Source organism: Phoca vitulina, unplaced genomic scaffold (genome assembly GCF_004348235.1).
Source record: "Phoca vitulina isolate PV1807 unplaced genomic scaffold, GSC_HSeal_1.0 scaffold7, whole genome shotgun sequence".
In the NCBI taxonomy this organism is placed as follows: Eukaryota; Metazoa; Chordata; class Mammalia; order Carnivora; family Phocidae; genus Phoca; species Phoca vitulina.
In genome coordinates, this window is record NW_022589710.1 from 33,474,520 (window position 1) to 33,501,557 (window position 27,038).

General features: G+C 37.4%; 1 protein-coding gene and 1 pseudogene across 6 annotated transcripts in view; one reads left to right on the top strand and one right to left on the bottom strand.

Moving 5' to 3' along the window:
* SLC38A6 (solute carrier family 38 member 6) overlaps positions 1–26,708 on the top strand; it is a 74,129-nt gene extending 47,421 nt beyond the window's left edge. For 4 of the 6 annotated variants that reach the window (XM_032405242.1, XM_032405243.1, XM_032405244.1 and 1 more), the window contains exons 9-16: positions 5,041–5,106; positions 5,344–5,397; positions 7,454–7,533; positions 8,385–8,485; positions 13,744–13,868; positions 15,015–15,159; positions 15,267–15,361; positions 15,542–16,200. In XM_032405242.1, coding sequence (XP_032261133.1) covers positions 5,041–5,106; positions 5,344–5,397; positions 7,454–7,533; positions 8,385–8,485; positions 13,744–13,868; positions 15,015–15,159; positions 15,267–15,361; positions 15,542–15,622 — 747 coding nt within the window. In that variant the 3' untranslated portion in view covers positions 15,623–16,200. Of the gene's footprint in view, positions 1–5,040; positions 5,107–5,343; positions 5,398–7,453; positions 7,534–8,384; positions 8,486–13,743; positions 13,869–15,014; positions 15,160–15,266; positions 15,362–15,541; positions 16,201–18,414; positions 20,597–25,151 lie in introns of those variants that run through there. The other 2 variants (XR_004299550.1, XR_004299551.1) reach the window with 2 other exon arrangements.
* On the bottom strand, positions 545–2,668 carry LOC116633033 (annotated as a pseudogene).
* Positions 26,709–27,038: the final 330 nt, after the last annotated feature.

The window sequence follows — 27,038 nt, forward strand, 5'->3', positions numbered from 1 at the left end:
TTTTGACATTGGGTTGTATATGTTCTTTATGTATTTTGGATATCCCCTATATCTTCTCCCATTCAGTAGGTTTCCTTTTTGTTTTGCTGGTGGTTTCCTTCACTGTGCAAAAGCTTTTTATTTTAATGTAGTCCAAATAGTTTATTTTTGCTTTCATTTCTCTTGCCTCAGGAGACATGTCTAGAAAAATGTTGCCATGGCTGATGTCAGAGAAATTACTGCCTGTGTTCTTTTTTAGGAATTTTATGGTTTTAGGTCTCACATTTAATCCTAATTAAGCATCTTTAATCCATTTTGAATTTATTTTTCTATATGGTGTTAGAAAGTAGTCCAGTTTCATAAACTGTGAGAAGCATCTATATGGCTAGGAATGACCTTTGGATGCAAATGAACATATGGATGTGAAAGAGAATCAGTCTAGATAACACTGAATTTTTTCCTCACAGATAATTGGCAATCCAAGCATTGCATAGGTAAGAATAATTTGGTTTTTATAGCCAGTAGTTTGAAGCATATGAAATATATTGATACGATATGTCTTTCGTAGTTTTCACAGTATTCATTTCTGTCGTGGCAGATACTCTTAAATTTGATGCAGATTTCTTACTGTAGCAGTCATGTGGACATGATGCCCTTATTCTGTACTTACTGTAATGCTTACAAACCATCTGCTCAGATTTTTACCTGTGAGCACAGTTTAAATTTGATCTACAATGGGACAATGAAGACTTTTTTAAAAATGTTCCTTTTAATTGTGACTTTTATTTTAGACTTTCTTAATAATTAGGTTTTGAAATACATAATGGTTAGGGAAAGGAAACATGTATATATCAACCCAGACTTTTTGGAATGGTATCAATGGCTCCATTTACTATTTTGTCAATATGTATTTATAAATCTATATAATATCTATATTACATTTAAAAAAAATTCTTAATATAAAAATTTTTTAAAAAATCAGTCCAGAAATCTATTACTTTCTTAAATTACACTCTCCAAATAATGTAAATCGAAACTTACAGGTTTTTTTTAATTCTGATCACAGCTGACTTTAATTTTTTATCCTCACATGTAAAAGGTTATCTGATGGCTACCAGTTTCCCAATCCTAGCATTGGTTACTAGCTTACAAGTCTTAAGGTAAAATCTTCTCATTTACCTAATGTTCAGTTTCTCCTAGTTTTAATATACACTGGTGTAACTACTATACTGACTGCTTTGTATGGAATTCGGTATTCTACAGATCCCATGGAGTCATGGGATAGAATCAGAAGCCTCCATGTTTTATGTGAACCTCAGTGGTACTGTGGAGATCAAGGCAATTTTGCTTAGGTTAAGCAGGATTTATTTTCATTTGTAAGAGAACCCTCTTACAATGGGTTTATTCAATTCTTCTAAAAATGGCGGCATTCTTTTGAACTATTCTTTCAAAAGCAGCAATTACTTAAGTGGAATATTGGATTAAACCTAAAAATGTGGACCCTAGTTAATTAACTTTATTATTCTGCATATGATCATGATAAGGGATTTGAATGTTCTTCACATTGCCAAGCAAAATCCAATTTAAAAAGTTTGTTCTTACCAAACCCCTAAAAACCACCATTTGGGAGTAAACCAGCAGAGCATTACATCACCCCAGTGAAGCTGTAGGTTTCATTATATGCACCCACAGATGAGATGGCTAGCTTCTGCATTCCACTTTTACAGAATTTATTTTACACCTATTATACCAAACAGCATTTTAAACACTGGCATATAAACTCCCTGATGACGTAAAGCAAAGACAAAAGTGTTTATCTTATTAGAAACAAGACACACCATCACTTCATAGTTTGACAACGCATTCATGGAACAATCTGCAGACAACTCATTTTAACAGACAAAGAACACTTTTAAGCAACCATGCCTGAGCTCAATTGTTTATTAGGTAAGGATTTTACAAACATTACTTACACAGTGGAGCTGGAGAGTATCGTGTCTTCTCCGTACTGCACAGCAAGAACCGCTCATAGTCTGCTGGAACCTGGAACCCTTTCTCACGGCTTGTGCGGCCGGCAGATGTCAGCCCTGGCGTCGCCCGGTGCTTATGGACCAGTTTGGCGATCCACCGGCTGTCAGGATTTCTTCTCATAGCTTTATGGGATGGATCAATGAGGATAACCTCAAAGAATTTGTACATGGAATCTTTGCCAACCCAGTAAGAATTCAGGACTCTCAGAGCCCCACAGTGGCATCCAGCTCACTCCTCTGCAACCCACTGAAGGCTTCTGGCAAACCTTAGCTGGTTAGCACCATGATGGACAGGCTGGCTCGAGGTCTCACCGTTAGGAACAGCGTTTGGGGCCACTACAGTGAATCTGATATATGACATAACCTTGCTTGGCCTTGTACTCCAGTCTGCACGCTTTATCCGCCTGCTTTGGGGGCTGGGGGGAGCCCTGTGGAGCACACAGAGCTGTGGGTACTGCCAGCAGCACACCCCGAGAAGAAAGTGCATTACATGGGACTGCTTGTTCCTCCATAGCTCCTGGATGGACTTGTAAGTGCCCATCTTGGCTGACCTTTGAGCTGATGCCTGCCACCAGATGGAAAGCAAAACTTAGTCTTTTTTTTATTTTTTTAATTTTTTTTTTTTTTTTAGTAGGCTCCAGGCCTGGCTTGGAGCCCAACATGGGGCTCGAACTCACGACCCTGAGATCAAGAGTCTGAAGCTCAACCAACTGAGCCACCCAGGCACCCCAAAACTTACAGTCTTATCTGTTGCCCCAGATCCTTATTTTGCCTAAAAATTTTAACATAAAATTTTGCCCCCTCTGAAATATCTAAAATTTTTAAAATTCATTTTATTTTAACAGTGGGTCAAGAATGACAGTAACCAGATAGATTTACCTTTTTTGGTCCGTTTCAGAAAACTAATGGATTGCCATTCTTTCCAAAAGTTCTGTCTTGAATGCAGATTAATATCTTAAGTAATATTTTAGTAAGCCAGTAATCAAAATAGGAAACAGTTTGGATGGTTTGTAGTCAGAAGCTTTGCTTGTTCTGAGCACTGAGTGAGGCATGATTGGTGCTTCAGATAGATTTGTGGACACTGCTCATAAGGATCTAGCAATCTCATAGGGGAGATGAGAAAAATTAATTGGAAAAAAATAGACAACAATATAGACAGTACCTAATTAAGCATTGAATTATTTGCTTCAGAATAAGAATCACAGCAGTTGACAGGAGAGAAGGAAATTAAGCTTGACCTGAGCCTTGAAAGATGGGAAGAACTTAGAACAGAGAGAAGGAAGGGCCTTTTACACAAGTGAATTATTTTTCCCTTTGTCTTTCTAACCCCTGGAGTTGTCTTCTTACCATGTTCTGTCTTCAACGGAAGCAAGGACTCCCTGTTACACTTTGTTGTTGGGTATCTTACTATTCCCATGCTGTACTCTACTTTATAGAACAGCACATCTCACCATCCTACTGGGCAGGCTTAGGCTTAGGATTGGTCTCTGCAGGGAAATTAGCTATAGTAACTGAACTTTATATTAATATAAAACCAAACTGCTAATGACTTTTTCATTAACTAGGAATTCATTGAAAATGAATGAAAGAATCATTATATTGTATTTTGGAGCATTGTTTTGAAATATTTTGATTTCCAAGCCAAGTAAGAATAGCTGATAAAATAAATGAGCTAGCTCACATTCCAACCTTGTCAAAGTACTTGGTACCCAAGTGCTCAGTATATGGTTGCTGCCGCCACCACACCACTGTTAAGAAGGGGGAGATGTGCAACCTGCATTTGGAGTCGGGCCAAGAGAGAGACCAGTGACAGCCGTGCTGCTCTAGCTTCTGCCCTGCCCCATCCTCATCCTTTTTTTGAAAACATATCAGAAAACAGATGTGAAATCATTGCTTTTAATTTTTTTTCCTCTTGGTAAGTTGACCATTTAGTTTTATTTCATATTGAAATAAATGTCCAATGTCCAAGCAACTTGCTCAGTTTATCCTTTTATTTCTTTTTCTTTTTCCTTGGTGAGGGTTTTAATTAAGAGTAATTCTTTAGTTCTAACACTCATTAACTTAATTCTAAAAGTATATGTTTTCCTTAGATTTGTCTTATCAGTATATAAAATTTTGTTTTGAATTAGTTAAAATCCAAAACTAGATAAATACCAAATAGGAATAGGACTAGTATTTCCTTATTGGTCTCCTGCTAAGGACAAATGCCTCCTTTATTCTCCCTTGCCCCTGTGTATGCTGGGTTCCAGCCTGGAGCAAATATTTACAGAATAATTATGTACCCCGAAACTACTGCAACATGGTAATGTCCACACGACCGCAGCTGTAGGTCTAGGAGAAGGATGGCCACAATCCAGAGTAAAATCCCGAGATATTTGCATTGATTATTTCAGGGAAATAACATCCCTCTGGATTTCTTTTAATTTTTTAAAAATTTCTTTTTACCAGCTAGAGCTCGCTAGCTATGTGCTCTTTTCTTAGCCCGCTTTATATACATTTACTAAAACTAATGCAAGTCTGAGAAAAGCCAGCAGGACAGTACTTCTCCATCAGAACTCCTGCTTTGCATAAGTTCTCTACTTACTTCTGCTTGTGGCCATCTCCCAAACTACTATTAATATTTCTCGATCTGCTACTGATGCCAGGTCCACAAATAGCCGTAGTTTTATACCATTGTCACTAAAAACATCAGGTTCCCATTTAGAGTTGTACTTTTTTTTTTTTTTTAATGCCTTGATGCTTTTTGGGTTTGGAAAGTTGACAGTTGACATGAGAATACTCTCCGTCTTTAATGGGGGAGAACCCCACTAAATAGATATACAGCATCCCCTCTCCCCTCACGATAGGTATCCATGTTAAAGGATGACCCATTCTAACTGGAAAAAGATAATATGAGCAAAGAATCTTCTATTAGCTATTATTTGGTATGGTATTAGTTTAATTGAAATAATGCTGACCTGTTTGAAATCAATGCCTTGTCATGAATTTTATAAGAAATAATCTTGAGTGTGGATTCTATTTATTTTTACAGGTGATGATTAAAAAATGGTCCATTCCTTGTCCTCTGCCATTAAATTATGTAGAGCAGTACTTCCAGGTAATAGTTTATATTTTGTTTCTTTTTATTTTAAGCTAAAAAGAAAAAAAAAATCAGACTAATAATGATTTTTTTTCCTAATTAATGAAAAAGTAATGGCTATATTGCAATTTGGAACTTTGTTTTGAAATATTTTTATTTGAAAGCCTACTAATAATAAATACATCATTTTTGTTGATGTATTCTGACTTTTAATGACTGTTGGTTTCTCTTTTTCCCCTCAATCCTCTTAAACAGATTTCAAATGCTACAGATGATTGTAAACCAAAGCTCTTTCATTTCTCCAAAGAGGTGTGTAAGTTATTAACAGATACTTTTGGTTGATTTTTCACATTTCAAGTTTTAAGAGATTTGTGTAACAGGGTCTCTTAGGTCTTTGTACCTGTAACTAATTAATTTTCATGAAAGTGCTAAGTATAGGGTTGCCTACCAGAAGAATAATATTATTTAACACAGGGTGGCCCATTATGAAACAGCCACCTTTTTTTTTTTTTTTTTTTTTGGCATACTTTTAAATGGAGCCTGTTTTAAATGGGCCACTGCCTAAAAGAACAGATTTACCAAATGTCTGGTCTGGCCAATAAGGTCCTCTGTGGATACAGACTTCCTGTTGCCCTCTGGACTTGTAAAGCTAAATAGCCAATTATATCAAAAACTCCTCCCCTGTGAGTAGAACCTCAGTCTGTAGCTAAACAGCTTCATCATTGGACCAGCAATTGAGTGCTGCCAATATATATTCTGGCTGACATTCCAAAGTTGAAATTTATGACGCTTGGAGTGGAGACTAGAAGACCAAGTCTCCTTGCCATCTCTGAGAACCAGGATACTGGAAATGTCTGTTGAGAGCCCCTGAGTATTGGCAGAGGAGACAAGAACTGTGATATGGATGATTTCTACTCTACCATTCTAGAAGAGCCCACAGTCTTCCCTGTTGCCACAAGTTTCTTCATCTACATTTTTTGATTCTGTTGAAATCCAAGTCCCAGATGCTAGAATCTCCTCCACTCTTGTACAACTCTATTAGTGTAGCATGTTAGTGTGCTAAGTCCTCCATGCAGAATTTTCCTTTTTATCCCCAGTTTATCAATGAGAAATGTCTCTCTGACTCCACAAGGGAGATTACCACATCCTTTACATGGTAAAGGCTGTCTGCCTTAAAGATCTATCTAGGTGGAGTAATTGACAAGCCAGGAAATTGAGCAATATATGAAAGAGAATTTGTGAATTAAACTCTCATTCCCCTAATCCAGCCTCAGGAAATGCTACCGCTTTCCTTTGCAGCTCCCTTCAGATATTTTAGGAGGCATTATATCCCAAGATAGGTCTTCAGTCATCTGGAATTTTTGTTGAAGAGCCTAAAGCTGTTAATTAGAGGGTAATCTTTTTTTTTTTTTAAGTGTTTATTTATTTGACAGAGAGACAGCGAGAGAGGGAACACAAGCAGGGGGAGTGGGAGAGGGAGAAGCAGGCTCTCCGTCGAGCAGGGAGCCCGATGCGGGGCTTGATCCCAGGACCCCGGGATCATGACCTGAGCCGAAGGCAGATGCTTAACAGCTGAGCCACCCAGGCGCCCCGAGGGTAAGCTTTTTATAGTAGAAAGGAGAAAGTAAATCATCACCACCCATTTTATAAAGACAGTATTTTCACTTAGATGATGACTTTGTTCGCTTTATAACTTCATCTGGCTCTTAAGTATTCTAATAAAAAAACCACTTATGTTTGTGTATTCCAATGGATCTTTAAGAATTTGTTAGTCGGGAATATATCATATTCATTCCCATTGAAACAGATCCTAGTTCGGGCGCCTGGGTGGCTCAGTCGTTAAGCGTCTGCCTTCGGCTCAGGTCATGATCCCAGGGTCCTGGGATCGAGCCCTGCGTCGGGCTCCCTGCTCCGCGGGAAGCTTGCTTCTCCCTCTCCCACTCCCCCTGCTTGTGTTCCCTCTCTCGCTGTGTCTCTCTCCGTCAAATAAATAAATAAAATATTAAAAAAAAAAAAAAAAGAAGAAACAGATCCTAGTTAAAGATCCTAAGATGTGATTAGTATTTTCAGTATTCCCTTAGATTCAGTTGATGGTACTCCCAACATGGTATAGAAGCCAGCCAAGAAATATTCTGGCTAGCACAGGCAGTCCAACTATCAAGTAGAACATTCGTTGGTGACCATACTCATGTATCTCTTTAAAAACAAACAAAACACCCTTATTTTATAAAGAGATGATTCGTGAAAGATGAAATAAATTTAACCAAATTGATTTTTTTTTTAAGAACTGAGTTTATTGTCAAATGGAGTAGTGGTTTCAACAGGATAGCATTTAATAATTTCATCTTTTTAAATTCTTTTCCAGAGTGTTTATGCCATACCTACCATGGCTTTTTCATTTCTCTGCCATACCTCAGTATTGCCAATATACTGTGAACTTCAAAGGTACCATAGAATCCTGAAATATTTTAAGTGTATTAAGTATTCCTTTTGGGGCGCCTGGGCGGCTCAGTCGGTTAAGCTGCTGCCTTCAGCTCAGGTCATGATCCCTGGGTCCTGGGATCGAGCCCCACGTCCGGCTCCCTGCTCAGTGGAGAGCCTGCTTCTCCCTCTCTCTCTGCCTGCCTCTCTGCCTACTTGTGCTTTCTCTCTGTGTCAAATAAATAAAATCTTAAAAAAAAAAAAAAAGTATTCCTTTTTACTTAGACTTTCAAATTGAATGACATTCTCCTTTATGAATCCTTCTTTCCCATCACTGGGAAACTAAGTGTTAGTTTATTTATTTATTTTAAAGATTTTATTTTTAAGTAAGCTCTGCACCCAGTGTGGGGCTTGAACTCACAACCCCAAAACATGCTCTTCTACCGACTGAGCCAGCCAGGTGCCCCTAAGTGTTAGTTTAAAACAAAACAACTGATATGTTGGCTTACTGAACATAAAAAAAAAAAAATTCAATATGGTAAAGATGTAAATTCTCTCCAAGTTAATATACAAATTTAATGTGATCCTTATTAATATTTTTAATAAATACCCTAAAGTTGAAAAAATAAATATCTACAGACATGAAAGAAAATAAAATAAAACAACTGAGAGTTAGTTCTGTCCAACTTGAGAATGTTTCCTGGAAGCATAATCTTTGTGCAGTAATTTCAAATCAGAAATTCTAATATATAGTTATTAATAAAGTAGGTCTTGAACAATTAAGGAATCCTCTTGACTAGCTTGGGAGATATTTGTTTCTTTAGATATATATCATTCAGATCATAGTTTCTACTTTTGCCATTTTTGTCTTTTAGCCCTTCAAAGAAAAGAATGCAAAATGTAACCCACACAGCAATTGCTTTAAGTTTTCTCATTTATTTTATATCTGCACTCTTTGGGTACCTCACTTTTTATGGTAAGTATATTATTTAACTACCAATGACAAAAGAAATTATTCTATAGTTGATCTCACACCTGAATATAGACTTTGTTTCTGCCTTTCATTAGTAAGTTAATTTGTTTAGGCTGCTGGAATTCAGTGCAGTACTGTAGTAGCTTTATGGACCTTCAAAAATTGATTTTCTTTCTTTTAATAAATGTGGATCAAGTTCAAGATTAATAACTTCATAGGAAAATTTTCTTAAACACCTAAATAAAGCTCAGGGACATTGCTGTCTTTCCATAAGAAAAAAATGTGCAATGATTTTATTTTTTTAATTGAGAATTCAATATGTTAGACTCTAGTTCAGTTTGGGAGGTTGGGAGAATCAATCATCTTAATTGCAAAAGAACAAGTTAAGAAAGGAAAGGGTTTACACTTGGTTATAGTTGTACGCTTAGATATCAGAGATCTTTGCCTTCAGACTTAATTCACACGGTTTGGCAATGTGTGTTCTATGATGCACCATGATCTTTTCCCATAAATTTTGTAAAGGATTCTTTTAAATTCTTACAATAACAGTAATTTTTTTTTATTTTTGAAAAATTGCCTGCTTGGTATGTTTTTTTCTGTTCTGAAAAGAACCTCAAGAAAAACTGAAACTTAAAAGTCTAGAACAAGAAAAAAAATCGTAGTCTCTTTAATTTGCAAACATATTTAATTTGCAGACAAAGCCATTATAACAAATTGTACTCAATTTGTCAATTCTTGATTACATTTTTCAGCTTCTGAGCGCTTTTATAACAACTCTCCAAGTAAATGGCTGTTACTACTCTGGTGATACTTAGCTGTTACGACTGATTTATTTCATGGTTGATAGCCTTGTGCGTATGCTGCAGGTCTTAGATGGCCATGATTACTTCAGTGGCACTTTGCTTCTCTCCCAGAGTTTTTCCAAGTCTGACAAGTTTTTGGACAACGTTTACTTGCACAGCTGCCTTTACTAAACCAGCTCCCTTTCCTAATCCTAGTGGAAAGAGTATGGATTTTGAAATCCAACAAATGTGGTACAGATAACTACTCTGCTCTATGACCTTGAACAGGAGGCTCACCTTGTAATCTCTTCGTCTCCTAATCTGTGACAGGGGTAATTTTGTGGAGTTGTATTGAGAAGGAAATGAGGTATGTGTAACATGCCTGTTACAGTCTCTGGCACATAGCAGTCTTCCACAAAGGAGAGCTACTGCTGATGGTTACTATTATTATTATCATTAGCGTTGTAGTTATTTTATAATTTCAGGTGTTCAGTTTTTCAGCCCTTTACTTCTCACTATCTGTAATGGAATTTAAGTTAAATATGGTAACTCTATAGTACTATGTTATGAGTATGATCTTGGAGTTTTCAGAGTATGAGAAAATTATAATTGCCATATAGTCCTTTTCTTATTATCTCTGTGCTATTTTAACAGTAATAAAGGCCATTCATTAATCTAAATCTGCTCTTGCACTTTAATACTGATGTAGGATAAGAGTAGTATAGTAGAGCTCTGTGTACACCATCAGGAAAAGCATTATTTCCAACATGACTATGGTACCCTGCTGGATACACTACAAAGAAAATTAAGGCAGATGGTTAAGCTTTTTTGATCATTGCTGATGAAGCAGGATTCTTGAACTACATAAACCCTAGTTTTGGTTGTTGGGTTTGTAAATTTTTGTACAGACTTGAGCTCAATAAGACTTTTCTAGATCAGTAAGATACTGTAGCAGGTTCTCTCTTGGGATTCAGCAAAAACTTAGTATAACAGAATAGCTGTATATTTTTCTAAAGTAAAATTGTCACCTGGCAGAAATACTCTTCTATTTAGTGATCTTCAACTTTGAGAAAAAATCCAAAAAATAGACCTCTTCCTCCACCTTATGGATAAATAGCTGTCTGGAAGAAGCCACAGATGGCCTGCCAATCTCCAGGATTGCTGAGGAATAGTTACGTAAATTACCGTGAGATGCAGTACTAAATTGTAAGAAAGCTTAGATTGACAGGAAAGTGGAGGAAGGACGGATACTAACACATTTATTGAGCTAACATTTACTACATAAGTGCCCAGTATTTTATATACATTGCTTAATTTAATCCTTACAACTCTACAAGGTATAGGTTCACATAGGGTGAGCGGTTCAGCCAGCCAGATACCTGCAGCTAATGAATAACAAGCTGGGCTTTGAATCCAGTTCTGACTTTTCTCCAGAGTGAGTGCTTTTGTTATCATGTTGCCTCCTCAGGAATTATGCAATAGAACCGAGATTTCCTTCATCCCAAGTTTTTGTTAGTGAGCTTTTGGAAAAACCTGGCTCACTTAAGCTCCAAGCATATCTATATGTCTCCACCTACCTACCTACCTACCTACCTATATACCTATCTATCTGTTGTTACGTGAACGCAGAGGCTAAACATTTTCATTATGTAAGTGAAGTATTTCCTACACAGGGATTGTCCTTGTTATCAGGTAAAGCTGTTAATGTTGTCTCTGACTTAATCCACTGCAAATTCTTCAGAGTATCCACATTTTCTCTAATGGAGAAGTACACATCTAAGAAAAATCTCATCATAGGTGGGTGATAGATAAAAAGAATGATATAAAAGTAATTCCTTCTCCAAAGATAAAAGAGAATTCAGGTATTGATTTTGCTGTTTACATTAGCTTTTGGGGGGTTGTTAATTATAATTAAGGAACATCTTTTATGGTATATTTCTATTGAGATAACAGTAGCTCTCAGTCTTATGGGAAAAATTGTTGATTGAGCAATTATCAAAAGGGCTAGTCATAAGTTAAGGCCTTCAACTCATTTTGTAAATGAGCAGCTGAAGCCCAGAGAAGTGACGTGACATGTCACACATTTAGTGGCATGTCTCCTGAATCCTAATCCAGTGATCTTTCTGCTACTCTATGGTAATCTGTATAAACTTCATATGGCTGATGTAATAGTATATATAACTTGCAGAGATCACTGTCAGATCCTTACTGAGATTTATAGAGATTTGTCTGAATTCAGAGAAGTGTGTTGTACTCTATCCCTTACATATGTTAAGGCTCAGCTAAGAACACAGAATTGACTGTCTCAGATGAAGTGTTTTCATCCTGGGAAAGTAGAAAGTGGATATGTAACAGATATTTTGAATTTATAATAAATCTAGTTCTTCAGGCTTCTGGAGCTGCTTGGGATCCTTTTAGCCAGTGTTCCCAAAGCTTAGTTAATATCTAAATTTTGTCAGATTACAGGGACCTATAAGTATGTACCTAGATTAATAGTACTGGCTCTTTATAGATGTTAAAGTGTTATAAGGTGAGGGAGAAAAAGTGTTCCTCTGGGGAGCCAGGCCTATGCCCAAATGTTACGTCATAACCAGACTATTTTAAAAGTACAAAATTGTTAAGCACTAAGTGTTAATAGCTCATTTTCATGATTCAGAAAGTGGAAATAAAATTGTTTGCCATATTTTTTCAAAGGCTTACAAATATCTCAGGTTTGGAAATAATACCCAGCTTTCCTGGCTCTTCTTAATCTCTTACTTTAGTCCACTAGTCTCACATCGTGTAAAGTAGTTCTTTGATATGTTAGACAATTAGTTTCTCTCCCATTTCCATTATCACTGGTCTAGTTCAGTTTCTCATTACCTCTCAGTGATTATGACAGTAACCTCCTGTTATTTCTGTTTTGGGTATCTTTTTCTTCCTGCTTAGTTCAGATCATAATACACTAATCTTCATAAGTCATTGGTCTCTGTGGCCCACTTCATAGGGTTTACCTGTGAAGAGCCCTGCTCCTGGGTCGTAAATGCATTTTCTGGCCCTATCACCCACTACTGTCTTTGCTCTATAGCACACCCTCTTCCAGCCACTGTAGTACCACTGGGTACTCATTTTCTTAGATGCATATTCTCGTTGCTACATTAGGGCTTCTGCCTGTGCTCTTCTTGCTCTGAGAGAAAATCTCTTTCCCCACACATACGTTAACTCATTTAATGCTCTCAGTAATCCACAGGTCAAAATATTATTGTCCCCATTTTGCAGATGTAAGAACAGAGAGACTCAGAGAAGTTAAGGTGCTAATAAGTAGAGGAATTTGAACATTAGTCTGTGTAGTCCCAGAATTCAGGGCCCTCTACCTTCCTGCTATTCTCTAGACCATGATGACTCTCCCCAAGCCTCCCTGGATTTCCTGCTTGCTCATCCCAAAGTCACAGTTACCTTTCCCTATTCAGAATCACCGTAGCTCTTTGATTAGAACGACTACTGCCACTTACGTGTGTATCTGTGTTTATCCACTTTCTGTTATATGGGTGTGTGCGTCTTCTTGCTCCTTTATATTTTAAGATCCTTGTTTTTTTATTTCCTCCAAAGCATCTTTTCCAATACATATTACTCTCAAATTTAAAAAGCACCATTCCATTTTAAGTACAAACTGATCTTTGCCTGCAAGGCAGGATATGGAGTGCTCTTGAGAGCGCTCACTCTTCATGCCCCTGTCTGACTGGAGGTGCAGAAGACATTGTGAAACTGGAAGAACAGCACGGAGCAAAGCCTGGTCAGTGTGTACACATTCTGCCCTTGACTACCACACGGGCTTGCCGAGTAAGCCGTTTCCCTACAACTGCATTTTCTTAGGAAAGAGGAATCTACAGATGAAATGTTGATGAAGCAGGCAACATGCACGGAAGTGTAAGATTCTAGAAAACACTGCGGTATTGAGGAAAAGGTATTGGCTTTGGCACCAAAAAAATTGGGGTGTATAGCTCTGCGAAGCTCTTCCCCTTTTTTTGGTGTGATCTTGGGCAAGTCAGTTAATATTTCTTACCCTAGCTACCTGTCTTAATTGTTATCGGAAGGAAACACGTGATACACTTTCAGTAATACATGTGAAAGCACCTTACAAAACAAACATAAATGTTCAAAACCTTCAGATTATGGAAAAGTTGTAAAGAGATAATTATATATATATATATATTCATTGTCATAATTTTAGAGGTTCTGCCTGTGCTGGTTTCTGGTTTAAAAGAAAAGATTGTAATTTTCTTTTATATATAAATACTTTTTATTTTAAGATTGTAATTTTCAAGAAGATATTTAACTAATGTCTCTGTGTTTCATAGGATAGGAAAAAGGCCAGAGATGAATTTGGTCTGGGAATCCAAAATTTGTTAAGATCTATTTGTGCAAGAAAAATAATTTTGCTGTTACTGACATCTTAGTAGTTTATAATGTGGTCCTTATTATTATTTTTTTAATTGACAGACAAAGTGGCGTCAGAATTACTGCAAGGTTATAGCACATACTTGCCCCATGATGTTGTTGTCATGACTGTGAAGTTATGCATACTATTTGCTGTGCTTTTGACAGTCCCTCTAATCCACTTCCCTGTAAGTATTCTTAAAGGGCTTGTTGCTTAATGTAGCAGCTCCCTAATATGGCAACACTAATGCTTTGCAGACTAGAGTGTTTGAATCACATCTAGTCTTGTATATCTTATTCATTTGTCAAGTAATTGATCAAAGACCTCATACTTGCATATGGCCCCATGAAAGCACAGAAATAACTGTGAACCACTAAGCTAATTTGTGCTTTTTGAGATTTAGTTTAGATTTATGCTCTCCCACAGCATTGTTTCCAATTTAGAGACTATGGTTATTCTGAAGTTTTGGGTTTTTCCCCCTCTTTAATTCTGTATTCTGTTTTCAAAAGAATGTGCATGAAGAGGCAAAAGTCAAGTCAGCAAAAATAAGCTCCTTCTGGTTTATTGTAGATTTGTTTTCACATAGACAGTCTAATTTAATCCTAGTCAAAATATTTTATTTGCTCTAGAATTATAATTAAGGGGCAGATCAGATCTTCATTCTGCATTTAGTTGCCATATGTAAGAATCTTAAGAATTTCTGAGAAAATGGAAACAGAGGCTTTAGGTATGAATGGTTCTGCATGAATGTCTTGAACCCCTAAACAGTGAGCTCCCTAAGAACTGGGCCTTCAAGATCTTTGGCCCACTCCTTGTGTGAACTGCTCTGCCAGGCGTGCCTTGGCGGGGGGTGGGGGGGTGGCAGTGTATGAAGTGGGATGTGTCATGAACTAGTTTTTATATTTACATGCTATGAAACAGATAATATAAAATAAAATAGTAAATGATGTTTCTTTCCCATAGCATGACCTCTTTTTCTATTTTAACCTTTTGTTCTTCTGTGTGTGAATTTAATGAAAATGATTCTCTGAGATCTCATCACACAGTGTTATTGTAGGTCATTTTGAAAAGTATGCAACCTAGAGATTGAATGTGAACGTTTCTTCAAGAATTAAAGCAAAATAATTTTTATGAAGCTCACACAGAAAGGTATATTTCTTAGTTTATGTGTCATAAACACTTTAATAATAGTTTATGCTATATTTTAAAAATCTAAATGGTGTAGGGGACAAGAATGTCATGGTTACTGTATTGTACCTGTGTTTCCCTAAGCAGGTATTTTGGCTTTGACACTTTTTCTTTGCTTTAATCTGTTTCTTTTTCTGTTATACAGGCAAGGAAAGCTTTAATGATGATGTTTTTCTCCAACTTCCCATTCTCATGGATTCGCCATTCTTTGATCACTCTAGCAGTCAATATTATCATTGTTTTACTTGCATTATATGTTCCTGACATTAAGAATGTATTTGGTATAATTGGTAAGTTTTCTGATTCAAAAAATCCCATATAACAAAATGGGTAAAATTGTCATCCAGCCTCACATCTGAATCTGACAATACCTTTTTTTTTTTTTTCCTGCTCAAAGGTTCCAGTACATCAACGTGTTTGATTTTTGTATTCCCAGGACTATTTTATCTTAAACTTAGCAGAGAGGATTTTCTCTCATGGAAAAAGCTTGGGGTAGGTTAGCTTTTGTTTATTTCTTTTAAGAATTCTGTTTTAAGAAATAACTTGTCATTTTATAATTGACTATTTTATCTACATTAAGAAAGTTAATGTATTTTGAACTATAACATACTTTATTGGAGAAGGTGGAGGTTTAAAATACTCTAATTGTTCTTTATTGTTTTATTTCCACAGGCTTTTGTTTTGCTCATCTTTGGAATTTTGGTTGGGAATTTTAGTTTAGCACTAATCATTTTTAATTGGATTAATAAATGAAAGAAATATGTTCCTACTTCTTACGAAGAATAATTTACCTCTATATGCAAAAAAAGGAGTAATTCTGGAAGGCACCTTGGATAAATCCTTTTTATATGGGTAAACATTTTTGTAAACATTACTAACAGAAAAGCAGAACAAAATGGGAGTAGGTAGGGGAAAGTGGGTTTATAAGTTTTAATTAAAATAAATTCAAAATGTTCTTCGATACATTAGGTCAATCTTTGTGGTTTATTTTTTAAAAATTAATAGATTTTGTTTTTTCAGGTAGATTTAATGTTTACAGAAATATTGAACAGAATATGCAGAGTTCTTCTATATCCCCTCACTGCCAGCACACCCATAGTTTCCCATATTATTGACATCTTGCGTGAGTGTGGTACATTTGTTACACTTGATGAGCCAATATTGATACAGTATTACTAACTAAAGTACATGGTTTACCTTAGAGTTCACTGGTGATGCAAGCGTTGGCAACCACCGATCTCTTGACTGCCTTCATAAAAACTATGAGCCTTTCCCTGTGAGCCTTTCCTAGAATGTTATATAGTTGGAATTATATATTATCTAACCTTTGAGGCTGGCTTCTTTCACTTAACAAAATGCAGTTAAGTTTCATCCATGTATTTTCATATAGCTCATTTCTTATTATCATTGAATAATACTCCATTGTTATGGATGTGCCAGTTTATTTTTTCATTCACCTGTTGAAGGACCACTAGGTTGCTTTCAGAGTTAAGAATAAAGCTGCTGTCAACATTTGTGTGCAGGTTTTTGCGTGAATTTAAGTTTCAGCTTATTTGGGTTAATACCAAAGAGCACAATTGCTGCATCATATGGTAAGAATATATTTAGTCTTATAGGAAACTGCCAAAATGCCTTCCAAACTGGCTGTAATATATTACATTCCTGACAACAATGAATGAGAGTTCCTGTTGTTCCATATCCTCGCCCGCATTTGGTTTGTAAGTGGTTTGGATTTTTGCCATTCTAATGGGTGTATAGTTGTATCTCGTTGTTTCAATTTGCATTTCCCTAATGACATATGATGTTAAGCATCTTTTCGTAGGCTTATTTGCCATCTGTATATTTTCTTTGGTAAGGTTCAGATCTTTCATCCATTTTTTTAATTGGATTGTTTTCTCATTGTTGAGTTTTATGCATTATGTATTTTAGATACCAGTCCTTTATCAGATAATGTGTTTTGCAAAGACTCTCTCCCAGTCTGTGGCTTGCCTTTTCATTCTCTCAACAGTGTTTATGGCAGAGCAAAAGTTTTTAATGTTATTAAATATACTGGGTCAATTTTTCATTTGTTTGTTTTTTAAGAAATCAGTGTATTGAGCTTATGTACAAAATTGAATGTTAGCTGTAGGTTAATGTTGTCAACATTAATCACCAATAACAAAACTGGGATTATTTCATTTGGTATTTTGCCCTGCCTCTGAATCTTCTCTAAGAAACTTTTGTGATTTTCCTGTTGTTCATTATGAGATAGAACTGTGATGATTGGCTGTGGATTTGGAAGTTCTCTGAGCTTTCTCATTTGTCACTACAACATGTGACTTTCTACTTGGCAAACAGAGACAAATAGTGATTTATATCGTATTTTCTGTGGAGGTTAGAAATCATTGTTTCCCATTGATGTGGCTTATTTCTGGTAGGAAACCAGAAGCTAGATCTCTCCTCCCCATGAGTGTTCTATGTAAAGGACACCTTGTTAGCAGCCTACCAAAGCCAGGGTGTATCAGTAAAAATGTAATTTTACCCTTGTGCACATGTAAAGTAGGGAATTGCATGCAAAGTACAATTTGCATGTATGGAAATAAACACTTTTGCAGGTGCCCCCTTGCTTCCCACTTAGGAAATGGGCTGAAAAATTGACAACTGAGCTTCTCTTTTGAGTTAAGATATTTCTTTGGCAACTGGGGATAAGCATAGTATAATGGAAAAAGTCCAAGTTTGGGGGTTAGAAAGACTTAGATTCAAATCTCAGTGAGTTTAGGCAAAGTACTTAACCTCTCTAAGCCTCCACTTTCGCATATGTATTAAATGGAGTTAATACCAATTATACAGGGTTCTGTTGAGAGGATTAAATGACCTTGTATAAATTGGTGCAGACCAAGACGGGCTCTTTTAATAGATGAGATAGTTATCCCCTTTTTCCCATCTCTTCATCTGGACCAGTAAAATAAATTTGCTTTCAATCAGGGACGTGGAATTTCCTCATCTTCCATCTTGCACAGCTAATATATTTCTTTCTCTAGCATTCATTCTCAGGGGAAGTGGCCCCATGTGCGCTCTTTGTAGTGTTTTCCCACAGTTCTGCCCCTGCTGTACTCTTCTACTGATATCTTCCTGAAAATGGGCTCTTAGCCTGGTCCCAGGGGCACAGCCAGGCATGGCTTCCCATGTGGCTTCAGGTCAGCCAGAGCCCATCAGTCTGATAAGCTAATTCTTGTACCCTCTTTTTCTGTTTATGAAATTATAGATCCAAATACAAATAGGTGTTCAGCTGCTTACATAAATCTAATTCCAGTAATACCAAAATAACCCTAAATCTGCAACAGATGCAAGGATGCCCCCTGGGGCAAATGTTAAGTGTGATGACAGCTGGGCATCAGTTAATATATTTGTCACCTGCTCATGGGATAGGATCATGAGAATTTGGCAAAGGGACAAGTAACCTATTGAAACCCTGCACAAAACTTAGTTAATATCAAGAGAAAAATATTTGTGGAAGAGTTTATTATTATTATTATTATTTCACTTTAATATTCTGCCTTATCTAGTTGCCTGTTTGTGGAGTCACAGCTTCCCCAAGAGTTTGGAGGAAGCTAATAAAATGGCAGGTAAGAGCAGTGCCCCCTTCACCAGGATTACCAAAAACCTTGTTCAAGTACTCTGCTGCATTTTTCCTGGGAAATATAGGCCCTTGCTTTATGGGCTTAATGATCATAATTTATTAGGTAAGAACTATTTAAAATAAAACTAAGTAAAGCACAAAATATATACTTTTCTAACACTTGGAGACTTGTTTGCTAAATTAAAAGACGAAGTGCTGAGAATATGAATTACTTTCATATGTTGAGGGTGAATGTTTAAATTGTACCTTTTTTTAACAGAATGTTTACTCGTGAGCTTAGCATTTAAATGGTTAAAACAAGCCTTTGAAGTTAACACTCCATTAAGATGAATGGGGGTAATTCACACCTCTGCTAGTGCTGTATTATTTCAGTCTGGCTGAGGAGAAAACAAGACAGGAGTAGGTTGATTTACTGTGTGAAGGGCCCTTTAAACACCCAAGGTCTGGAAATCTTTGTGTGTGTGTGTTTTTTTTTCCTTTCCATCTAGAAGCAGAACCTGAAATTCAGCACAAGCTAGGTATAGAGCTGCAGTCTAGAAAGTACCATTCTCTACTGTGGCAATTCCTAACTGGCATTTGATGGGTAGCAAGTTACCAGATCAGCCCAACCTCTCCGGCTTTGTTTGCTCCTCTGTTTCTTCTACCATGACACCTTTTAAATATAAGTTTAATACCTGGTAAATTCACCAGTGGAAAAGCAGAAGCAAACCATCCATTTTTGGGTAAACTTTACACATGCCTTTAAATGGGTTATGAGCTAATCACTGGCCTTCATGTGCTTCTAGAAACTTTTTTACCTTTGCAAAATCTCATGTTCTATATTTGCCTACATACAAAACATCCACCTTTAAGAACTTTTTTCTCTCCCCCCCTCATTTGGGGGGTGATCTCTGAAGTGAACAGAGATCAGTTGGGAAAGATTCATTTCTTTCTCCATGTGACCTTTGCACTGGTACTATTTTGTATTTGAAATGTGTATTCCCCCCATTCGTGGAAGTGCTATAACCATTTGACCCTGAAACGATTCATTTTGGAGCCTAAGAATAAGATTCTGTGAGCATAAATGAAATGGTGAGCATTGTATGAGATGTTACTGAATTTGAAAGATCTCTTTTTAAGGTAAAGGGATTTTTTTCTTCTCCATTCTTATCCTGTGTATTTGCAGGATCAGGTTACTAGATAATCTGTGGGTAGTTGGGTGTGGAGTCTCTGGTGCTGACTTTGCCAGTATGGTATAGAGGGATGGAGAATAGGTGCGAGAAACAAAAGGACTCAAACAATTAATTTTAACCTGATTTTCTTCTTGGCATGTTGACAATACTCTGCGGCTATGTTAGAATTTAACCCTATTGAAAAAGACCTTGTTTCCTGCCAATAACTGCCTAGATTTTAGGTGTCATAATTTTTGGTCTTAGAACTTCTCAGAACCTTTTATAGTACTGAGAAAATTTTTTTTTAATTTAAACACAGTTTATTCATTTTTCTACCATTATCCTCCTATAGTCTTCTCATAATGAAGAGGGAAAAATAGGAAAACAAAATTTTGGTGAAGGATGAGTAAAGATATTGTGGATGTGGTTTCCTTGTTGTAGTCAGAATTCTATTTCTCACTCTTCCTAAACAATCTGATCTGTTTTTACTGTCCTCATGATCCACTGTCCTAGTTTGTGAAGCTGTCAGTCAAAATGAGCAATTATGAGAAGCAGGAAGACTCATCTTGGCTGGTGGCCAAGAGGCCAGGTGGGAGTGAGAGGTTTCTTCGCCTGTGGGACAAAGGAAAGGGGCAGGGAGGGAAATGGAGTTGCCAGGGGGAAAAAAAGACGATTAAAAGACATGGTTATATGGAACAGGATAAGGAAAAAAGACTTGCAGGGAAATGTTTCTCTCTTGTTTGAATGTATATGTGTTTTATATCAGTTAGTGGACTGATGCACAACACAGGCAAAGGGACTAGCTAATTCACTGAGCAAATATTTACTGAGCACACAGTATGTACTAGGAGTTGCACCTAGTCCTAAAGTTGTGAAGTTAAATAAGACACCTGAATTTCTTGGATAAAACTTGGAATTTTCTTTTTTTTTTTTTAAAGATTTTATTTATATATTTGACAGAGAGAGACACAGCGAGAGAGGGAACACAAGCAGGGGGAGTGGGAGCGGGAGAAGCAGGCTTCCCGCCGAGCAGGGAGCCCGATGTGGGGCTCGATCCCAGGACCCTGGGATCATGACCTGAGCCGAAGGCAGACGCTTAACGACTGAGCCACCCAGGTGCCTCAAAACTTGGAATTTTCTGATTGAACCTTTTCAGATGGACTTAATAAGTGAAACTGCTTAACTCAAAGGAAAAAAAAAATCTATATTTTCATACATTTACATAAAGATAGACTTTTTACCATTCTGGAGTCAATACTTACCTGTGTTTAAATCCCAGCTCTACCTCTTTTTTGTCTAGTTTCGGACAAGTCTCTTTAATTCTCTGAATTCTTTGAAGACCTTCGTGTTTTAAAGACTTAAGTTTTCTCTTAACCAGGTTTTATTTATTCCTCAAATCACATATCTCTTCTCCTCTGCTTCAGCCACCTACTCAATAGTCCGATCAGAAAGTAGTATTCTAGAAATATTCTTGATCAGTTTATTTTCACTACTGATGCATTCTTCCCCAGAAAAATAATTTTTGTAGTTTTATAATAATGTCACCATACGCTGATCTTACATCAGCTTTTTCACAATGACAATACACTTCAGCCTCGTAAAGTATGGGGTCAGTAAAAGCTCCAGGTCTCTTTTCAGTGAACTGCCAGATTTCTAGGTCTTGTACTTGATTTTAATTTTTTTAAGTATGAAGGAATATATATTACATAATACATACACGTATTCATACACACACACCTGTTATTTATCTATATGTGTTAAACTTTGTCTTGTTAACTTTAGCTCATCCTTCTAGCAGTTGAGATCTTTTTTGAGTTTTGATTCCAATGTATCATTATTCCCTGCTTTTTTACATTTTTCATGATCCTGCCATTTCTTTATCCCATTAACAGATAAAGATGTTCAGTGAGACAAGACCAACTCTAGAGCCCTGCAGCCCACCACTAGAGACTTTTCTTCCATGTTGTTATTAATCTCCTCTTTGGGTAGTTATCGTCCTGTAGTGTCATCTAACCTGCATTTCTTCAGTCCTTCTGGAAGTGTCTCCCAAGTCAGTAGGTACAACCGAGATCCTCACCTATTTCCCACATTTCTAGTTGTCCTGGGATATTTCTGCTTGGATGCCTCACAGTTATCCAAACTTAGCATGTTCTGATCTGTCCTTCCAGCTAGTTTTCTTGCTTCCATTCCTGCCACCTGCAGTCCGTTTTCACACTGCGGCCAAAGTAGTTGTTTAAAAATGTAAATCAGATCATTTACAATGTAAATTGCTCTGCTTAATTCCTCCAAGGGCCTTCCATGTCCCTGAGAATGAAATCTGTCATGGCCTACAAGGCTCTGCTTGGTCTTTGCCCACTTAGCTCTGACCTCGTCTCATAGCTGTCTTTCACTCCTCTCCAGCCAGCCAGGCTTTCTGTGCCTTGAACACACCAAGCTTTGTTCCCACATGCTTACTGTTTTTCCTAGTTCGAACATTCTCTTCAAAGACCTTTGCAAGCCTGGCTCCTCCTTATTCAAGCGTCAGCTCAAGTGTCACTGGCCCAGAGAGGTCTTCCCTGACCGCTTTCCGCAAACGAGCAGCCCCCAGCGTGGAGTCGTGCTTTCCGGCCGCCCTGTTGTGCAGTCCGTTCCTGGGAGTCCCACCTGTTGTCTGTGCCCGCTGGACTGCAAGTTTGTTAAGAACTGGGACTTGTCTGTCTTGTTCATCACGAAATCCTTAGAGCTTAGAATGGTGCCTGGTACTTGGGAGTGACTTAATAAATATTTGTTGAATGAATGCAGAAATCCAACAGACTATATATCTTTTCACTCTTTACCTCCAGTCGGTCACCACATCAGTTCTTCCTTGGAAATGTCTCCTAGATGTGCTTTTATCCTGTCCCCAACCTCCTGCCAGTACCTGAAACTTAGCCTTCATCCCTTTGTGCCTGGATTATTACACTTCTTCTCAACCCATGCTGCTCTTTAAATCACTTGGGGAGCTTTCAAAAATGAGAATGTTCAGGCTCCACCTCAAACGAATAAAATCAGAATCTCTGCCTGAGACTCAGGCCTCAGTACATATTTTTAAAGCTTCCCAGATGATTGTAATGGGCACCCACTGGATTGCTGCATCAGCCTTCTAACAGTTGTCTATCTTTTAGTTCATTTTGTCTGTTGTGTCCATTGATCTCCTTGGAATCCTGCTTTTATAGTAGGACTTCCCTGCTCAAGAGCCTACAGTAGCTCCCTGCTGCCCGCCATGTTAATCCCACCTTCCCCTGCATCACCTACTAAACTGTATTTCATTCTTTTCTCTCTTACCTACATTCTATGCTACCCTGAAACCATCTCACTGTCTGGCACTTGATTTGCCTTTCATTACCCTGCTTCTCCATGTTTACTTCTCTCTTACTCTCCTTCCCTCCCCACTCCAACTTGTACGTACACACCTGGCCTATCCTTACTCCTCTCCTCTGCCTATGCAAACATTTCCCATTCCTCAGGGCCCAGCTCAAATTCCACCTTGTAAATACTTCATTCTCCATTCCAGTTTATCACTTATTATCTAGATAATTCTTTTGGTATGTGTCATTAGTACCTTATAATACATTTCTTATATTTTTATAAATTGCTTTGTCTTATATTTTTTGATTGGTAACATTTAAATTTAATTGGTACAAATTCAAAAGTTACAAAATTGCCCTCCTTCATTATCTGCCCCAAGCATCCAGTTTTCTTCCTTGGAAGCAGCCACTCTTACAGCTTTCTGTATCTTTGCAAAATATACTCTAAGCCTAGCTAACTATATATTTATATAGAACACACACACACACAATGTTGGCATACTACATGCAATCCTCTGCATCTTGACTCCTTTTTACTTAGAGATATTTAAAGATATGTATAGATACATAATTTCAATTGTAAAAAAACAGAGCAGGAAATCTGTCCTCTTGATAAACCTTTAAGTGTACAATACTATTGTTAATTATATGTACATTATTATACATACAGTAGATCTATAGAACTTTTTTTATCTTGCATGACTAAAACTCTATGTCCATTGAACAAAAACTCATTTTCCCCTCCTCCCAGCCCTGGCAACCATCATTTTACTTTCTGCTTATATGAGTTTGACTGCTTTAGTGGAATCATGCAGTATTTGTTCTTTTGTGACTGGCTGTTTCACTTAGCATAATGTCTGTAAGTTTCATCCATGTTGTAGCATATGGCAGGTTTTCCTTTTTTAAGGCTACATAATACTCCATTGTACGTATATACCACAATTTCTTTATCCCTTCATCTGTCTGTGGACATTTAGATTGTTTCCGCCTCTTGGCTATTGTGGATAATGCTGTAATAGATATGGTAGTATGAATATCTCATTCAGTTCTTTTGGATAAATATGCAGAAGTGGAATTCCTGGATCTATAGTAAATTCTATTCTTAATTTTTTGAGGAACCTCCGTACAGTTTTTCTTAGTGGCTGCACCATTTACATTCCCACCAATAGTGCACAAGGGTCCTAGTTTCTCCACATTCTCACTAGCATTTGTTGTTTTCTGATTTTTTTTTATAATGACCATCCTAACAGATGTGAGGTGGTTTTGATTTGTATTTCCATAACAGTGACATAGGGCATCTTTTCATAAGCCCAGTGGCCATTTGTATGCCTTTGGAGAAATGTCTATTCAAGTCCTTTGCCCATTTTTAAATAGAGTTATTTGGGGGTTTTTAGTTATTAAGTTGTAGGAATTCTTATATATTTTGGATATTAACTCCTTATCAGATAAGATATATGGTTTGCAAATATTTTCTCCCATTTGCAGGTTGACTTTTTACCCTCTTGATTGTTTCCTTTCTTGCACAGAAGCTTTTAAGCTTGATGGGTAGTCCCACTTGTCTATTTTTGCTTTCATATCTGTTTTGGAGATTATTCTGTATCAGTACATATCACGCTGCCTAGGGGCACCTGGGTGGCTCAATCAGTTAAGCTACGGACTTGATTTCAGCTCAGGTCTTGATCTCAGGGTTGTGAGTTCCAGCCCCATGTTGGTCTCCATGCTGAATGTGGAGCCTACTTAAAAACAAACAAACAAACAAACAAAACAGCCTAACTCTATTTATAGCTGCATAGTATTTCGTTCCTACCCATTTAACTGGAGTTCTGAGTCAAAGGGTATGCACGTTTCTAATTTGTATAGATATTACTAAATTGCCCCCCATTAAAGGTTTTACTAACTTACATTTTCACCAACAATGTAGTAATTACTCTTCACATTTTGTGGTGTTATTTAACTTTTCACATTTAAGCACCTTCTCTCCCTGACTCAGTTGTAGTTAACCCCAAAACAGAAACCATGTCCTGCATATATTAGCTTGTACACAACACCTAATACCATAAGTTCACTCAATTGGTGCTCAGTAAATATTTGTTAAATCTTACTTCATTGTGTGTTTAGGGAGTTTTCTTGTGGCTCTAATGAGCGCCATGTGAAAGTTGGGCCCTTTACGTGTGTGCTGTTCCCAGGACAGGAGGTGACGTGTGCCTGATACTCTGAGGAGAGATGCTGTCTGTTGCTGTCGCTCTTCCGGGATTCCATATTATCCTTGCTTAGGTCAACCAGTCCTTGGATCCGTTATCAGGTTTGTTTAGTTTGAATGATCAGTATAAGGACTGCAGCTGACACCAGACTTGTGTCCAGTACCCTTCATTGCCTAAAATTTAATATCCTAAAAATGTAGATAACACATGTTTATACTAATTATGTAAAAAAAGAGCTCTTCTTTGTGAGTTTTTCCCAACTTTTTATTATGAACAATTTCAAATATACATCTGAATTGGAATAATAGGTCCATAGACCCACCACTGAAATTTAACATTTGTTCATAGTTGTTTTGCTACATATATAAGCATATATGTGGGTAGCAAAACAGCTATGAACAAATGTCAAATTTATATGTAATATATAAAAAATATATAAATGTATGTATATTTGCTGAATGATTTGCAAGTAAGTTGCTGATATTCCATTGAGTAATAAATAAAGCCGAAAATTAGTTTTGTAAATACCACCTTCTGTGAACAAATCTATTTTAAATGTTTCACAACCATTTTCCCCCCCAAATTATCTCTCTTTCTCCAAAAGGATAAGCAGCTGTTTGACGGCATCTTTTCCTCAAATGCCAAAAGACTAATATCCCTGGAAGAACAAGGTTTAAGGGAGGGAACGCAACTGGCATTCTAAATTTCTCTTAGGGGGGCACCTGGCTGGCTCAGTCGGTGGAGCATGTGACTCTTGATCTCAGGGTTGTAGGTTCAAGCCCCACATGGGGTGTAGAGATTCCTAAAAAATATATGATCTTAAAATTTTTTTCTCTTAGTACTAGGAAATATCTTTCATGTCTTTGTTTAGGAAACTTTCTTGTTAAGTCATTGGGGATGCAGCCTCTATGGTTTCACAGTTTACTAAATGCCTATGAACTGTAAAATGGTTAGTTTTATGTTATGTGAATTTTACCTCAATTTTTGAAAAAAAGGTAAGACCTTATGAGAATGAGTTGGCAGGAGAAGAGGAAGTTGAAGAATTATCTACAGCACTCTTTGTAAAAGAGAACATGGATTTTGGGGTTGAGGAGAAGCCAAGGGAAAGAGGCAGCAGGTGCTAAGCCGGCGGTGGGAGTCTGGAGCTTGTGAGCTAAAGTGGCCGAAGGGTGTTTTACGAACAGAAACGTCTAATACTCAGCTTTAATTTGCCTGCCTGTGTCTCCTGAAACCAATAAAAGCAATACACAGAAATGCCTTGTGTGAGCCGGATTGTGTGTGCAAAACCCTTCCCTGGAGCCACATGGGGCAGAAAAAGTATAATAGCATCTGTGCTAGCCAGGCGATCCGAACCCTCAGAAAAGTGGACTGCAAAGCCAGCGATGACTGGGAAAAATCTAAGCCAGTGCTTCTTCCCAGAGTGCTGGGGACGTCAGAAGGGCTGTGAGGCCATCCCCCTGTGAAGATGTGATTGAACCAACTAGGCTTGGCCCTCAAAGCGAGGCCCTTCAGGTGCCATCTCAAGAGCACCCCAGTGTTATTTCATTGACTTAATGTCACTCATGATTAGTCTTCAGTTGTCCTTATAGGGAAATCCTCTCTTTTAAAGACAAAAGACCAAACCTCAAAGAAGTAGATCTTGAGGGTTGAGGTAGCTCTGTGCTTCTAACACTTCCCCTTAGAGTCATCTCCCTGGGTTCTCTAGAACCAAACGTGGTAGCTCAGAGACTGGTCTCCCAGAATTTGCCTTCTATCAACCTAAGGTGTTTTGTGTTTGGGATCAGAACTCCTTGACCCCACTTCTGGTTGGATGGTAAAGGTAGGAATCGAAGGGAATGCAGTCCCTAGGGAAGGGCACCCCCATGAGGAAAG